Source organism: Rousettus aegyptiacus, unplaced genomic scaffold (assembly GCF_014176215.1).
Source record: "Rousettus aegyptiacus isolate mRouAeg1 unplaced genomic scaffold, mRouAeg1.p scaffold_m13_p_11, whole genome shotgun sequence".
Taxonomy (NCBI): domain Eukaryota; kingdom Metazoa; phylum Chordata; class Mammalia; order Chiroptera; family Pteropodidae; genus Rousettus; species Rousettus aegyptiacus.
Genome location: NW_023416286.1, coordinates 49,450,707 through 49,468,789, shown reverse-complemented (window position 1 = coordinate 49,468,789; position 18,083 = coordinate 49,450,707). Strand labels below are relative to the sequence as shown.

The 18,083-nt window shown below is 38.2% G+C and overlaps 1 protein-coding gene across 1 annotated transcript in view; it reads left to right on the top strand.

Moving 5' to 3' along the window:
* Positions 1–18,083, top strand: part of COL4A2 (collagen type IV alpha 2 chain) — a 178,572-nt gene that overhangs the window by 98,788 nt on the left and 61,701 nt on the right. The window contains exons 5-12 of the mRNA XM_036228807.1: positions 5,643–5,777; positions 5,863–5,907; positions 9,054–9,170; positions 10,651–10,722; positions 11,096–11,131; positions 11,240–11,302; positions 13,157–13,192; positions 15,688–15,729. Coding sequence (XP_036084700.1) covers positions 5,643–5,777; positions 5,863–5,907; positions 9,054–9,170; positions 10,651–10,722; positions 11,096–11,131; positions 11,240–11,302; positions 13,157–13,192; positions 15,688–15,729 — 546 coding nt within the window. The remainder of the gene's footprint in view (positions 1–5,642; positions 5,778–5,862; positions 5,908–9,053; positions 9,171–10,650; positions 10,723–11,095; positions 11,132–11,239; positions 11,303–13,156; positions 13,193–15,687; positions 15,730–18,083) is intronic.

Sequence of the window (18,083 nt, the reverse complement as noted above, 5' to 3'; positions counted from 1 at the left end):
TCAAATACTACCTCCACATTATATTAGCTTGGAATATAATATTACTTCATCCTACCAGGGTGATGAAAAAACTATTCACAAATGCTAATGATCATCCCTAAGAACAGTGACTAATTTGAAATTTTAGATGGAGGAATTGTCTTCCTGGATCCTAAAAGGTAGCCCTTCCTGCCTTTGGGGACATTTTACATATTTTCAAGTGCGTTTGAACAGCCTACAGGATAAGCTGGGAATTAGGCTGGAATCCCCTGAGAGTCACCAAGAGCTGCAACATCAGAAAGCCGGGAAGGCCTGGAACACGTCCACAACAGCCAAGGAAGGGAGGGGTCACCCGGGAGACTTTAGAGGATATGTGGTGTCTGGTGGGGTGCCCAGAGCCCATAAAAGGCGAGACAGGAAGAGTAAACTTAGGAAGAAGGGATTTCCTACTATTCAAATGTTGACCAGTAAATCATGAGAGCTTACTCTTATTCTACCAGGAAAATACTGTACTATAGATTAATTCTTATTCTATCAGGAAAATACTGTACTGTAGATTAAAAATCCTGATGTCCAGTAAAGCAGGTTTTATCCTTAGAAACACCTCTCTTTTCTGACCAATGAAGCTTTTTTTACTCCCTTACCCAAGGTGGGTTTTAAGGTTAATAAATTGAATGGAAACAGGCGCCACAACCTTGGGGTTGTATGACTGAAATTTCTTGGGGCTCTGATTAATCATCAGTCCTCTACCTTTATTTTGCAGTCTGAAGCTGCAGTTGTTCCACATGTGCACATTTTCAATTATATTTTGCCCCTTTTCTTGGAAGTGGAAATTCCAAATTCATGAAAGCTTAGTAAGTATCTCAGGACTTTAAGTGCATTCGCTCTATAGGCGTGGTATTTAAGCAATGTGTATTCAAGTCTGGACCCATTCTATCCACTTTTCAGACTTTGGCTTCCAAAACTGACCCTGAACATCCCACACATACTCCAGGAGTGATTTCAAAAGAAGAGAGTCATTGTGCAACCTTCCATCCTGACAGTGATCAAAGTTCATTCTGTGCTGTTACAGAGATCTTGGTCTTATTGAAGCACAAGACCAAGAAAAGTTAATTAGAAATAGTATTCTACAAAGATAAATATTATATTTTCCTCTGCTGAACTCAGTAAGCCTGACCTTTCTTCTGAGATCCGACTTCATGCTTAAGAAATTTTTCTTATTAAAAGAAACCTGTCCTCCCAAAAAAAGTCAGGAAGGGAAGGAAGGTAGGGTCATGCAGTGATTCTCAGGCTTCACTGTGCTAAGAATCCTCCTGATGATCATGTTCAATGCAGGTCAGGAGGTTTGGACCGGGCTTGAGACTCTGCATTTCTCACAAGCTCTCATGTGGCTGATGCAGCTCACAGACCTCACTCTGAGCAGCAAGGGTATAACAAAAAGTGGAAGGCTTCAGAGACAGCCCCACTCCCAAGACCTAACTGCATAACAGTTAGCTCTTCCTACCGAAGCTTCCCACGTACCCTACCCCATTGTCTCTCCTGTCGCAAGTGGGGGAGATGCCTACCTTATGCATTCATCATAGAGTTAAAATGAAACAAACCATTTTTTTAAACCTGTAACATTGCTTCATCCCTAAAGATATGCCATTAAATGATACTTTTCATTATCCTATTTCCTGAGAAGTAATATACCTATACAAATCAAATTCTCTGGCAGGGATGAGGTCTGTCAGCTTTTAATAAATATTTCTTGGAAATACTTTTATCAAATGTATTGCAGGAATTTTAGAAGCTTCAGAAATTTAAGAGTTTTTGAAGTTTATGCAAAGACATTTAAACTAAAGTCTTACTCTTTCTGGGATAATTTTTATTTTTAACATCACTTGTTATAAAAAGAAAGGAAGAGATGGAAATAACTTTTCCCATTGGGACTTTTCAGCTGAGGATGGAAGTCAGCAATGATGATGATTAACAAGAGGAAAATCCTTTCTAGTTACCTGGTTGTTCCAGCTGTTCTTAACAAACACACTAGATGTCCGCGTGGGCAAGATATCTTAGGGAAAATCTCAGTCCTTGATGACAAAAACATACACGTGAAGGTCCTTGGACTGTGACGTAAATGTTTATTTAGTCACAGCCACCTAGGGCTTCCAGTGTGGCAGGACTAAGGGATCGGTCCCAGAGGACTAGGATATAATTCTTATTTTCTCCAGACTCTTCCTGTCCCTTCCCCCATGGCAGAAACTGGATGGAATTTTGTAAAATGTCCCATGTGTCAGAAGCTCAACATGAGCTTTTTAGAATGACACCAGCTTAACTAGGATGGCTATAATTTCTTTTCATAGAAAATAGCAGTTGTTAGCAGGGACGTGGAGAAATCTGGAACCCTTATACACTATTGGCAGGAATTTAGAATGGTGCAGCCAGTATGGAAAACTGTATGGTGGTTCCTCAAAAAGTTAATCGTAGAATTACCACAGGATCCAGCAATTCCACCCTATGTTTATACCCAAAAGTATTGAAAACAGGTGCTCAAACAGATGCTTGTTCATGCATTTTCACGGCACTATTCACAACACATTGTGGCTTATCCATTCGATGGAATATTAGTTGGCCATAAAAGGGAATGAAGTGCTGATACATGCTGTAATATGGATGGACCTCAAAAAAATTATGTTAAGTGAAAGAAGCCTGACACAAAGTCATATATCTTGCATATGACTTCATTTATATGAAATATCAAGAATGAATAAATCTGTGGAAACCGGAAACAGATTGGTGGTTTCCAGAGACTGGGGGTGAGGAGGCATGGTAATGGTCGCTCAGCAGGTATGAGCTTCCCTTTCGGGGTGATGAAATGTTGTAGAACTAGATAGAGATGATGGATAGAGGACATTGTGAAGAAGCTGCTTCACAATGGTGAGTTTTATAGTTTGAGAATTTCACCTCAATAAAAAGAAAATACCGATGACATGCTCCAGAAAAGGAAAGACTGGAGTTTTATGCCTAAAGTCAGACTTTCCATCCGAGAAATAAAGGTTACAAAGAAGTTTTCTAACAATGGAAGGAAAATGAGTACGTGATGTCTTTAGTCACTTTCCCCATAGAAGAGAATTGAGGAAAGATTAATGAGCACAAGACAAGAATGTGGCTTTTCATCATTAAGACACAAGTATTTCCTTTTGGTTAGTAGTAGATGTTCCCCTAGGTTGGTTCTATACAGTAATCCCCCCAGCTTGAGATGTAGTCTATACACAGGAAATATGACAGTCCTAATGAAGAACATTTTATCCCCCAATGGCTGCTTCCTGTAAACACTGGCAAGCCTCACCATAATTAAGGAAACTCGAAGGCTTTGGGACATCGTATATAATCGCAAGAAGACTATATTCTGACAGAGCCACAAAAAAAAAAAAAAAATGAGTACAACTGGGAAAGATCCATAAAAGTTAGAATCAGAGCATGGTTTGTCCCCAAACTTACAACAGATGTAGCATACTAAGACCCCTGACTAGAATAAGACAAGAGTAAGCCTGGGATGCCATCCATCCAAGGTCAGAGCTGTCTGTCTTTGACCACAGTTCTCCATAACTAAGAAAAAACAGTGGCGATAGCCCCACTTTTATCACATTCTTCAAAGATATTAAGTACATGGCTTCACTGTGATGTAAGATACTTCCAGTCAGGCTACCCTAGGTGAGTATCTGCTTATTTCTTCATTGACTAGACTCTCTGGAACATGTGGAGAGTAGACCCATCTCTAAAACTCTTATCTGGCCCAGAGAAGGCCTGAGGAGACTTCCCAAAACTCCACTTTGTCTGAGGAGACAGAGGTCCCGAGCTTTGGGATAGCTCTCATCTACCATGTCATACACCCCGAAAAAATGTCTTAACTGCTTCCCCCACACCTGGGGACCAATATCTAAAGGACTGGGCAGCATAGGAATCATAATGAAACTCAGAGGCAAAATCTCCCCACGTCCCTCTACGCCAAAGCATCTCCAACATTAACACTGCAGCTTGGGCTGCATTTTAAAATTGTTCACTTCACCTCAATTATGTGGAATGTTGCAAATAGATTATAAAATTCCGTAAAGACAAACATTTTAGCTGTACAGTTTATATAGGAAAGGTTGCTTACAAGCAATAGAAAAGAAGACTAAAAATAATTGCTCAGTACCCCTCAACCTAAAGGCAAGATAGGAATTTGAAATGCAAAAACGAATAGGGCTTGACAGATAAAGGTTCTGTATGATGAATAAACAGCAGATTCATTCTTTTAAAGAGGAATAAAGACAGTGCTTGTTGTTTTTTTATGTAGGCTAAACTGGGAGGTTCATTAAAATATAACTATAATATATAAATTCCATTAGGAAGGAAGAGAGATAGAACCCCTTTTTAATCTTTTTAAATTTTTATTGTGATAAAACATACATAACAAAATTTACCGTATTAACCATTTTTATACAGTTCAGTAGCATTTTAAGTACATTCACATTGTTGAGCAAATATCACCACCTTCCATCACCAGATTTTTTTGATCTTCCCAAACAACAACTCTGTACCCACTAAACAATGGCTCCCCATTTCCTCTCACCCAGCCTCTGTCAACCCCCATTCTGCTTTCTGTCTCTGTAATTGGGCTATTCTAGGAACCTCATATAAAAGGATTCATACAGTATTTGTCCTTTTACGACCGGCTTATTTCACTTAGCATAGTGTCCTCAAGATTCATGTTGTAGCAAGTCATAATTTCCTTCCTTTTCAAGGTGAACAGTACTCCATTGTATGGATCGACCTCATTTTGTTTATCCATTCATCTGTCGATGAATGCTTTGCTTCCACCTTTTGGCTATTGTAAAAAAAAAAAAAAAAAAAAATGTCGCAGGGAACGTCAGCGTAGAAATATCTGTTTAAGTCTCTTCTTTCAATTCTTGTGAATATTATCCAAGAGGTGGAATTGCCGATCATATGGTAATTACATTTTTAATTTTTGAAGAACCATTGTACTGTTTTCCACAGAGGCTATATAATTTGACATTCCCACCAACACCGCATGGGGATTCCCAATTCTCATATCATCAGCAACACATTTTTTTTTTTATGACAGCCATCCTGATGGCTATGAAAACATTCATTTTTTACATTTTTCAAAAAACTTTTAGTTTTTTCTGTATGTGTACTTGCACAGCCACTCCAGTGTGATTGCAATGTGTATATGAACAAAAAGAGAGGTTATCTAATCACTTAAACATCTGGGAATCTTTTTCATACCCAAATGCAATATACATTTCTGTATCTGTTGTATGTGCTATAGTGAGATAGAGATAAAAGTCTTAGAAATCTGTTTCAAACTTTTTTTTAATACTGAAAGGAATTCTTTTTAAAGGCAAGTAAGTTGATTCTTTCCAGGCCAATATTATCATTTCACAATAACATCACTTTAGTAATTTAGGATAATTTTTTTTCTTTAAACTCTATGACTTCTTTCTCTGCCGGAAATCACTTTGTGGCCATCATGGCAGAATATGGTAACTTACATATAGTGTTCTCTGAAGATTATAACTCTTTGAGAATGAAAAGTGTATTTTCGAAAGCAGTGTGATTGAAATGTTCATTCATTGCTGTTAATTGTGAGAAATGAATGTATGTTTTTTCCGCAGGGTCAGCCAGGGCCAGTGGGCCCCCAGGGATACACCGGGCCCCCAGGCTTACAAGGATTCCCAGGACTGCAGGGCCGCAAAGGGGACAAGGGTGAAAGGGGTGCTCCTGGGATCACAGGATCAAAAGGAGATGTGGTACGGAAAACTTGATGTTTCCTCTAATTTTATGGAAAGCAGCCGGTGTCTTATCCTTCATTAAGCTTATTTGCCTTCTTTACAGGGAGCAAGAGGTGTTTCTGGATTCCCTGGTGCCGATGGAATTCCTGTAAGTTTTCTGTAAGATTAGAATTTTAAAATATTGTGTGCATGTGAAGCAATACATTTATGACTTACAGAAACATCGTGAATTAAGTGTTCTTCTTTGTTTATAACATAAAACTTGTGGAGTTATATGTGCGTATTTTTTCTCGTGGAATCCAATAAAATGTTGGACAAATTGTTTCCTTTGTAAACGTTCTTCTAGAGTCGGCTTCAGAATTGAGGCTACTTTGCTAAAACTGGACATTGTTTTGTAATAAAAAGCTGGAGTGCTGCTCACATATGCTCAATAAGGAGCCAGTCTTGAAATTTTGTTTGAACTATAGAACAACCTGAATATAGAGTAGCACAGCCAAAAACGTGGATGTAATGAAGCCCTGCTGAACGTTTGTGCAGCTTCTCAAATTCTTTGTAGTAACCACACATAAACCAAAAGAAGAAAAGGCATGGTTTGTCCATGAGAAAAATCTCAAAATGCAATAAAATGTGTTTTTCTAACCTAGTTTACTTTACTTCTTGTGGCATAGAAAAAATAAACAAAGCAACTTGACTCACAGCCTTCTACACAGGGATCCATGAGCAGATTTCCCAGGGCCGGCTTCCTGCAGATCCCAGCCTCGGGGATAAATATGTTTATCGCACACTCAGACCCGCCCCGCTGTCCACTGCTAAGGACATCTGCTTCACAATCCTCACACATTGACAAAGATGTCTGCAGCCTTGCCCTACATACCTATGTTCTCTATCACCACGCTTGCACACATGTACGCACATACACTTGCACGGATGCATGCACATGAACACTTGTGCATATGTACACATACATGCGTGTGTACACATGTACACATGCACATGTGCGCGCGCACACACACACACACACACAGAACCTTCATCCCCCAGGCTGCACAGTAGGACTGCTTGCCTGCAGGAGACTAGAGAAAGAGGGTGAGTAGAGAGTAGTCATAGAGAATTTATGCTTTTTCTTCAAATCTTTAGCTCCACATTCAAGACTTTTGCAATAGAAAAAGAAGCAATCAGAGCTAAGGAAAGGAAGCCACAATTACCAAGACATAAGACCTATGTGGCTGGTGATCCTGTCACCGAGATAGGGTGCTCAGACAGAAACATCGGTTACAAAACACACAGATATGAACAAATAAGGAAACAACATTCACATTAGTCAGAGTTTTGAGAAATTGGCACAGTTGAAAAAGCTGCAGATTTCAAAGTTTAACCAAATAAAGTATTTTTCTACCAACTACCTCAAACTAAATTATTCATTTTTAAATTTTCTTGAACTCCTTAGACTGTTCATTAGTTTTTGTCTTCTGGAGTTGAAATCTGAGTTTAAATGGAGTGACATTATGGAAAAACATTGTAACTAATCTGTCTTATATTTTAATTCCTTTTTCCATTTCATACACATTTAACATCGGAAGCAAATATTTCACAAGTTAAGAAGGAAGTAATCATCATATGGGGGGAATGATCACAGTGATCAGGTAACTGATCATTTTCTACAGAATCTTGGTGATGCTAAAAATAGTCTCTTTAACTACAGAACTAAATGTCACCTGTCATAGCTAAGCAGTTAATGAATGTAGGGTTTGAAGGATCTGGGTAATTTTAGCTATTTATAAGTTGCATATAAAAAGTGATGTGCAGTAAAATCTTAAGATTTTATCATATAGAAATGTTTTTAATCAGTTGAACAATAAGAGATGGACATTAAGCTCGATATAATCAAAATTTTTCTTTGAAGCACAATTTCAAATGAAGATTAGATTGATATGCAATTTCAAATGACTTGTATCAGTTCTAAGCAAGTCAGAAAGACCAACAGCAAACGAATAATTCAGGAGAAGAATAAGGTACATTTTAAGAGAAAACATCCCAGAATATTACAGATCCTGAGCTGAACACCTACAGAGCTTGTTTTTTCAGGCTGAATTTGAAGGATCACTTTTCAGAGACCCTACCCCCCCCCCACCCGCCCACCCCCCAAAAAAAGGCCTTTACTTTGAACTCCATCAGACAGCTGGGGAGAGCTTGTGCTCCATGATTTCCAGGCACAATCAGGATTCCTCTGATCCCCTGGAAGGTTGACTAAAATAGACTGAAAACTCTATTAGATCTCTTATCTGATGGCACCAGTTAAAGAAATGGCTTCGAACATCTCAAGCAAAGAGATGTGCAAACAAAAGAAAAATTTTACTTCTCTCATTGTATTTCTTAATATCATTTAGGGTACAGGCACTCTATGTAGGACTTGTTCATTTATCTTGAAATTTTCCAAATTTCCCAAAATAAATCTAAAAGATATCCTAATGACCTGAAAAATTGCTCTGGGATATATGTTATCTATCATCTAGAAAATCAGAAATTTTAAAGGAATTATATAATAAGAAAGCATATGCCTAAACATCCATTGTATACAGCAATAGCAAAAGAGTCTATGGTCTCGTAGTGCATGAATTGTAGATTGGTAACCCAGCCCTCGGATGTCTCCCAGAACCAGATGAAAGCGGTTGAGATGCCCACAGACCTCACCTGACCCTCTCTAGTTATTCAAAAAACGTTTGATCATGTTGCCTTCCTTCTCTCACCAGACATCTCAGAACACCTGACTTGCTTTCAGTTCATGTTTAAAATCTTAAAAGGAGTGTTCCCAAAGAAAGTAAAATGAGGAAATCAGTTCTTTTACCTACGGCTAAGCCACTGATGAATTCCCACCACAGGTGTGAATCTCTTGTTTGGGATGTGAGTCTGTCCCACTCGCCATCAAAAGTCAGTTGGGCACAACAGATAAAGGCATCTTTGTCGTCCCTGACAGGGAGATAGTTGTTTCTATAAGTTTTTTCCTAGAATTTTTAAATCTACCCTTACCTGTTCCTGCCAAAACAGTCCTCCCAGTCACCAAAACCCGCAAGAAACAGAACTTCATTTTGAAAGCCTTTCTCCTGCTTAGAGCTATACTCATGTGCCTTTGTTGAATGAATCTTTCATTCATTCATTCATTTGTTTTGAGCTATCTTTTCCCTTGGATTCATGCCAGGGACATCTCTTATGAGAAGATTTAAAGCCATTTTATCAAACAGTTACATGAAAAAACACCTATGGGCCAGATGACTCACTTACTTTTCTTTTTCCCAGGGACATCCTGGGCAAGGTGGACCCAGAGGACCACCCGGCTATGATGGCTGCAACGGGACCAGGGGAGACGTAGGTCAGCAGGGACCCTCTGGCCCTGGGGGCTTCCTTGGATCTCCCGTGAGTATCATCGGTACAGCACGTGCTGTTCGCATGGTTAGCACTAGAACCTGGATGGCTAGCACTTGTTGGCAGAAATGTATGAAAGGCGCTGTATCCTGGGCTGTCATTCGTGGGGCCCAGAAGACCCAGCAGAGGACCTTTTTAAGAAATTGTCTTGGAGGGAGGGTGCATTGTCTTCTGACTACTCACCTGTAGGGCGGCAAGTATATGCTAAGGCTGTCTTCTATACCCTGAGGAAAAATTGCTCTTGTCTCCTTAGTAACGGGGCAAAGCACACCTCCCTCTTTATGTTTTCTTACAGGCGTGGTTTTCCTGGATTCAAATAACTTTATTTTCCACATTCATTCTTTCAACGTTTGATAGAAAATAATTGATCTGGTTTATATTGTTCACCACTACATTCTCCCAAGTGTTACTTCATTTTCTCCCATGCTCCAATTCACATAACATTGAATAATAATATAATAGTAAAACTGAAATTAAAACACTTGAAGCATCACAAAATTCTCTATAATCGCCATCTTTATTAGATTCTAAAATCCTTTGTGACATGGAAGAACTATGATATTCTTTAGCATGTATAATATAGCTTTTTTTTTTTAATGAAAGAACTTTCATATGTTAATCTATTTCGGGGCCTCATTTAGTTTTCAGGGTCTTTGCAAAGAATCATGAAATATTTTTCAGTAGTATGTTTTACCCTCTAACCACCAAAATGTTGCAGATTCAGAGTGATACTAACATTTTATTTGGCAAAACTTTTTATTTAAAACAACATTTTTAAGGCAGGGAAGAACAATCATAAACACCCCTCTCCTTGTTTCCCCCTGAAGCTAACCTTCCAATTCTCACTTTATTGGCTCTTTATTTTTTCATGTGGTTCAAGTTTTCAACAAGCTACATCATTTTCTATTCTAATAAATTAACTTTTATTATCAATAAATATATTCATTATTTTAAAATACTGATTTTATATGTAGATATTAAGACATTTATACACTTATATATGTACACACATATCATGTATATTTGACATAATTCCAGTTTTAAAGAATGACCCAGTATCTCTCCCACAAATGGTGCTTCCAAATACATATGTTAATATTTTCGGTACATTAATGCCAAAGAAAACACAAAATAATATTACAAAGAAAAATAACCTGTTGGTATACTAAAGAATTAGTTTACTGAGCATTTATTTGAGTTTTTGAAAGGAATCTAAATCCTATAAAGTATTTCCATTTTAACTTTAAGACATTTATACACTAGTAGATACTAGTAGGTAAATATGAAAGTAAGTCTCATTTTTGTGGTTGAACGTAGTGATTGATGTTCACAACCGCCTAAAATAAGCTATAAGACCAATGAGACATTGCCCATAAAAGTCGATGTTTAGTTATTCAAATTACTATAGCTGTATTGAACGTTAATGGACTTTTTTACATTTTCTTCTTCTACCATATATGTGCTACTTTAGGGGCCCCAAGGACCCAAAGGGCAGAAAGGCGAACCTTATGCTCTGTCTAGTGAGGACCGCGACAGATACAGGGTAAGTTTCTTAGAGATGGGAGACCTGATTAAGCAGTCTAGTGTAAATTCCTAACTAGTAAAATTAATTTCCAAGGGAACCATGAATTGTGAGAATGGAGTGAAGGAATGCATAGAATGATGGAATAATCCAAAATTATGATTTAAAAATTATTTTATTTCCTATTTCCTTTTTATGTTTTCAATCTTATATGTAACTGTGGGTGCATCCCTTTCCCATATTTGTAATACCCCAGATATTAGGTAATTAACATTACCAAGTTCTGTCAGGGCCGATATAACTTATATATGTGTTTCCAGTGTTGCAATAAAATGTAATTAAATCTAAAGATGCTTAAAAATTAGAACTCTTAAAATTATTTCTTCTCGATTAGGGTGAACCTGGAGAACCTGGAATAGGTGGGTTCCAGGTAAGTTTAATTTTTATTAGAAAATATTTCAAGCAACACTTTAAGAATTCGGGACTTCAAATACCAGTCTACCTCTCTTAATAGCCTTTTCTTGGTTCCTGTCCTTAGGGGCCTCCCGGCCGCCCTGGGCCTATGGGACCGATGGGTCCAGTTGGAACTCCAGGAAGACCAGTAAGTACCATGTGCATGTACTCACCCTTGGATCATTGCCAAGGCATCCTCTAGAGATGTAGCTTCTTCAACCATTGATACAGATGAAAGCTTCACAATACAACTATGATGTTTGTGGTCACTACAGAAGATGTCAAAACAAAACAGGTCATCCCTTGCATACATTTTGCTGCTATTAAGATGGAAGAATGAGAACTCAAAATTTGTGGTCACCACATCACTGTCAATCAAATTTAAAATTGGCATTGACTGGGTGCTATTCCGGTCATGTACAAGTTCTCTTTACACCATACCTAACTAACTGACAAAGAGCCTGTCATCCCCGAGCAAAGAAAGCTGAGGTCCAACAGGGGATGAGAAGGAAATGGGTTCTGCGTAGGCATTATAGCAGGTGTACCACACCTGGGCATGGCTGTCATAGCAGATGTATACCATGTCTGGGCATGGCCATTATTACAAATGAAATATTGGACATCAATTAATAAAATGGCCCTAGTGCCCCACTTGAATGGCAGTCTACAGATTCATACCCCTTGCAAATCAAATGATAGAGTGAGGTGCCAAATACTTGGATGAAGGAGGGCTTGTTGCAAGGAGGGGAGAGGAGAAAGGAGAATCGCTAGTGCCTGCGCAGCCCTCAAGCCACTTCCACCACTACTCAAGGAGCCCAGGAGATAAACTGGCTACTTCGAGAAGGTTTCTGACTCTCACTCCCCACATTTTTTAGTGTGAGATAAATAGACAAATTACAAAAGGACAGATTTCGGTTACTGGTAAGAGAGACCTACTCACAGAAAACCATTGCTGAAGACTGAGGGACACTACCAAGGGGGTGGGGGGCTGTGGTATCAGTTTCTTGACAGATATTGAGAAACAATGGAGATGTATGTTTGGGAAGATTCAGTTGTACTAATAGTTGGCAGTGTGAACACTCATAAATTTCCTTCAGACTGTAGGTTATAATAATTGATTTTGTTTCCGCAAAGTAAGTTTCCCTGGTACTATAACTGTGAAAAATAACTGTGAAAGTTATTTTTGTGAATAGCCCTCTGCTATGAAAGATGTGGCCAAATGAAATAATACAAGAATTATATGAGAAGAGGTTCTTTGCTCTTCTATTGCATATGGTTGCTGGCTTACAGCACACATATCACATGGTTTGGGGGGTTTATACTTCAAATACACAGTTCATGGAAATATAAAACAAAATTATCCCTGCTGGGTCCTTAGCTGATCTGACAACTTCAAGTTCTTCATATGGGCCATTAAAATCACCCACAATCCTCCGCCTGTCCACTTGTATTTAAACACTAATTGTTCTTTTTATGCACTTTTAAAACTTCATTGTAAGTGTAGTGTCGATGCTGAAAGCTTTGCAGATAGACACACGGTGATATTTGTGAATGGACTCTCAACCCTGTAGTATTGGCCTATAGATTAATTCTGCCTGTGAACATTTGCTGACCCACCAGCAAACAGCGCTAGACAATGCCCCATGGGGAACCCCGGAGGGAGTCAGGAGAAACAGTCTCTGCAGTGACAGGTCCTGGGACCTTGCAAAGGGAGCAGAGCAAGCACAAATAGGACATGGGTGAATTCAAAAGTCTAAACTCAGAAAAGCAAACCTGAAACAGCTGTGTGTGTGCAGCCAACAAATTCTGAGAACTGGGCCTGACCCCAGTCCTCTACCCTCCAGCTGTTCCTCCCTGCTGAGACTAATGTATCAGAAACTTCTATATATACTACATAGTGTTCTAAATATACAGTGAATGGCTTTCCCAGAGCTTTCTAGCAGATGTTATCTGGGTCCAGGGATAAAGAAAACAATTAATACATTTCTTTGTATTTGTGCAGGGACCGCCTGGACCCCCTGGACCAAAAGGACAGCCAGTAAGTTGGTTGTTGGGGGGAGGGAAGGGAGAAGAGGGAGAAACTTATGTATTTGTATATGTATTTCTGGACCATGGAAATACTCAGTTGACAACTATATATCATTTATTTCATGATGAGTACCATTTTGTAGGTTTTTAGGACTTGATGTTATAAATTCCGAAGATAAATCCAGTGGTGCATCTGGAGTAGCTGATACGTTAAATAAGTGGATATGCTGAATGATTTGTTGTTTCCAAATCACATAACATCCCTATTGTGTGAAGATCTAACTGAAGAATGATTAGAAATATAGGTTTAGGGACAGCTCATATATCTGTATGTGTTAATTTATAAGAATGGACAAACTGTAGCTATGTTTCTATAGAGTAGCCATTAGCATTCTTACCTGGATATAACTAGGTTCTACAAGAGTGAGATATCAGCCTCTAAGGATATATATAGCCAATGATTTTCAACTCAGTCTAGAGCCCAAAGCTTTACTGTTTCTATCAGAGAAAGATTCTTAAGTCAGTTAGAGTACAACAAAGTAGGTGGCTTGTTAGAACTTGGAGACAGAACTAAGGTTCAGTATGAGCTGGGAAAGTGAGGTGATTGTCCAAGACAAACAGTAGGAGGTTGGTGAGGGAAGTATTTGATCAAAATTCAACATGAGACAGAAATACTGAGCTCTGTTACCAACATTTAAGGACCATTCCGTGCCCTGCACGTGGCTGAGGACATCTCCTAGCCTGCACATTCCCATGCCTGCCTCCACAGAAATCCCATCTCTGACCTCCTAAGGACCTCGGCTGCCACCACCCCCAGGTCCCCAGCTCCCATCACCTCTGACACAGCTTCCGGTTGGGTTTGGAGTTTGTTAAGGCTGCTGCCCCCACCACTGGGATCCCCACTGTCTGGCAGCCCCAAGCAGGGTGAGAACATCCCAGAGCCAAGAGAAGCGGATGTAGGATGGAGCGGTTGAGCGCCAAGGTCGCCTCAGATCCCCACTTGGCTGCAACACAAACAGCCCGCATCCCCAACCAGGTCACTTCCTGGTGACTTGGACAACTAGCTCATGAGGCAGAGAGACCACGGGGGCCCAAGCAAATTGCATTCTAATCTATCCTGGCTGTATTTCTGTGCTTTGATTTCAACTCCCAGCCAGGTGGTAAAGAAGCAAAAATAGCAAAAATTAGTTAGAGGCTTTGTTTTTATTTTCAGAAAATCTCTGGGCATTGGAGGGAGAGGACAGTTTACTTCAGAGAGAAAGATCAGATAGGACCCTGCATGATCTTTTGTCGAGACGGGAATAAAGAGACCTTGGGAAAGAAGCAGAGTTGTTTGCAGGTCAAAGAAAAGAGAATTATTTCTATAACATGCATGAATTTGTAGTACAGGCATACTTCATTTTATTGTGCTTCAAAGATATGGTGTTTTTTACAAAATGAAGATTTCTGTCGACCCTGCATCAAGTAAAGCTATCAGCATCATTTTTCCAGCAGACTCAGATGATGGATAGCACTTATTTAGCAATATAGTATTTTTAATTAGGTATATATGTTGTTATTTTAGACAAAATGCTATTGCACACTTAAATACTATACTATAGTATAGTCTTATATGCACTGGGAAACCAAAAGATTTATGTGACTCACTTCATTGCGGTATTTACTTTATTGTGGTGGACTGGAACCGAAGCCACAATATCTTTGAGGTTTACCTGCATAGCTTTTCATACGCGACACCAGGGTCAAGTCAATTCTCCCATACATGGCAACCCCACTCATGAAACTATTAAATACTTTCCAAGTCGCTGATCTAGCTTTGTCTTTTAGGCAAAAAGGAAGATTAAGAGGTTGAATAAAATCTGAATAAATCACCATCCCCTAAAATCATTAAAGGGTAGGAAATGTTTATGTTAAATTAGGATTATCTTACCAAAATGAGAAATATCTGAGGCAGAAGAAGGAATGAATCGTGATCTCCAAAAATGGAACCCAGGGAGAAAAATTGGCTGCTTTCTAAATCTAAAGGGGCCAGATGGCCCAAGGAAACACTTGGGGTCACTAACCTGCAGAGACGATATACGAGCAATTAAAAACCAGAAAGACCTGGGATCAAATCAAAGTCTGCCACTTATTAGCTGTGAGGCCTTGGTCAAAGGATATGTCATTCTCACCATCCATGATGTCCAAACTCATCATGTGATACAGAGGATTAAAGAGACAGTGAAGCATTTAGCACAGGCCCTGAACTGTGGTAGTGCATACAGCAAGTATAGAATCGATAATACAGGCAAGTCTCTGTTCATCAAGTTGTTTGAACAATAGAATATATTTTAAAAGGCAAACATTAAAATATTCTTGAGAGTGACAAAATAACTACTGTTAGTCCACTATTTTTGAGGTTTTACTTAGAGTATAAAATAAAAAATTTCTTAAAAGCATATTTGTATTTAAAAATAGTGTGATTACTGACTTTTAAAAACTTACAAAAACTCATTGCTTTTTCAGGGCAACCGAGGACTTGGTTTTTATGGAGAAAAGGGTGAAAAGGTAAAGAAAACTTAATAGATTAAAGCGGAGGTATGCAGTGTTTAGTAATTAGGAAATAAATAATTTTAATGACTATGTTTTATGCTGTTCTTTTGAGATGATCTGCAAACAGACCATTTGTATAAGAAATAATCATTGTAAAGTGCCAACTTACCTAAACACTCTCCAGTGATAGTTATGGAGCAATAAGACAATACAAGCAAACCATCTAGGTTAGCCCTACACCTCTAACGCAGACATAACTTCAGCTGTCTTCTCACATGGAGAATCCAGAAGCGATTAAGGAGACTGAATATAAAGTCACAGACTAATGTGAAGCCAGCTCAGGGTGATAAGGCCAGCTCTTGTTGGGCTCAAAGTCAGGACCATATGGACTTTTATAATTCCCCACAGTGCCGAGGTTCAAAGACCATATGGCCTTTGAGAAGATCATTTGAGATTATGTGTCTGAAAAGCTTAAGATGGCATTCACACTCAATGAGCAAAACCTCACCAACGCACAACTCCATTGCATTCACCCCAAACCTACATGTCCACTGAAAAATAGATTTATTTCTTTAGCTTTGTTGTTTGAGCATTTTTGTTTTGTCTTGCATTTTACTTTTTGATTGAACAGCACACTAAACTTGCACTACTCAGTTGCGGAGAGGACTTTGTCCTTCACATTAATACCATAGAAGGAACTACAAATGAAAAACACTGAAAGATCTAAATATATAAAAGTTTAAATTCCTGTACAATAAAATACAACAAAATAATAAAATAACAAAAAGAAGAAAAATCTGGGAAGAAATAATTGGGTACAGGGGAGAATAGTCACATTAGATAGAATGGAAATGAAGTCGATGTCTGTAATCTAAAAGTTTATTCAAATTGTTAATTTAAAAAAGAAGAAGAACCTCAGGGCCCCAGGACGTAGAGGAGATATGAACAGTTTAGGTATTTTTTAGGTATATTAGTAGACACTCAGAATACCCTGGAATACCACTTTCTGCAGCTAATACATCATCTCAATTTGTTCTGGTTTATATTATATGATATCTGGGCTCAAAATGGTATTATACAGTTTATACATGGAAATAGCAAAAGAAAAGGCAATAATTTTCTTTTATGTCAATTAGTACCTGGGAGGTCAGGCCAGTATATATGTTAGGATAGTTGTCCAATAATGTTGCATATCTATAGATTTCACCATCTGTGCACCACATTAAAGAAAGTGTTTCTTGCCAATGATAAAAATGCAAATTAAAACAATTTTGAGATATTAGATTTATTAAAGATGCTACTTTTTATCCCAGACAAGAAAAAGCTAAAGGAGTTCACCACCACCAAAACAGTATTACAAGAAATGTTAAAAAAAAAAAATTATTTAAGAAGAAGAAGGGGGAAAAATCATAAATATGAGTAATAATATGGCAATAATTACATACCCATCAATAATCACTTTAAATGTAAATGGATTAAATGCTCTAATCAAGACATAAAATGGCTGAATATATAAGAAAACAAGACCCGTATGCATGCTGTCTATAAGAAACCCACTTCAGATCCAAAGATACACGCACGGACTGAAAGTAAAGGGTTAGGAAAAGATTTTATGCAAATGGAAATGAAAAAAAAAGCTGGGGTAGCAATACTTATATCGGACAAAATAGACTTTAAAACAAAGGCTATAATGAGACAAAGAGGAACATTTCATAATGATAAAGAGATCAGTCCAACAAGAGGATATAACTCATACAACTTTACACCAGAAAAAAAAAAATCTTATTAAAACATGGGCAGAAGGTGAAAAAAAAAAATGAAATCTTACCATTTCTGGCATGGATAGACTTAGAGGGTAATACGCTAAGTGAAATAAGTCAGACAGAGACAGACAAATACCATATAATTTTACTTATATGTGGAATCTAAAACACAAAATAAATGAACAAACAAAAAAGAAGTAAGTACAGAGAACAAACTGATGATGTTTACCAGATGGGAGTGGGGTTGGGAGGTTGTGTGAAAAGGTGAAGAGATTAAGAAGTACAAATTGGAAGTTGCAAAATAGTCATGGGATATAAAGCACAGCATAGGGAATATAGTTAATATACTAGATTTATTGGAGGTCTCGCTCTGTAAACTATATAAATGTCTAACCACTATGCTGTACACCTGAAGCTAATATAATATCGAATGTCAACTGTAATTGAAAATATTTTTAATGAATTAAAAAAAAGATGCTGCTTTTTAGAATATAAAAACACCCTTAACTGATGAAGTAATGATGAAACTGGAGTCTTTCATTTCTTAGGCATTTCTTATATCTCGGTACCAATCTTGAAAAGCAATAGAGTTATACATATCAAGAA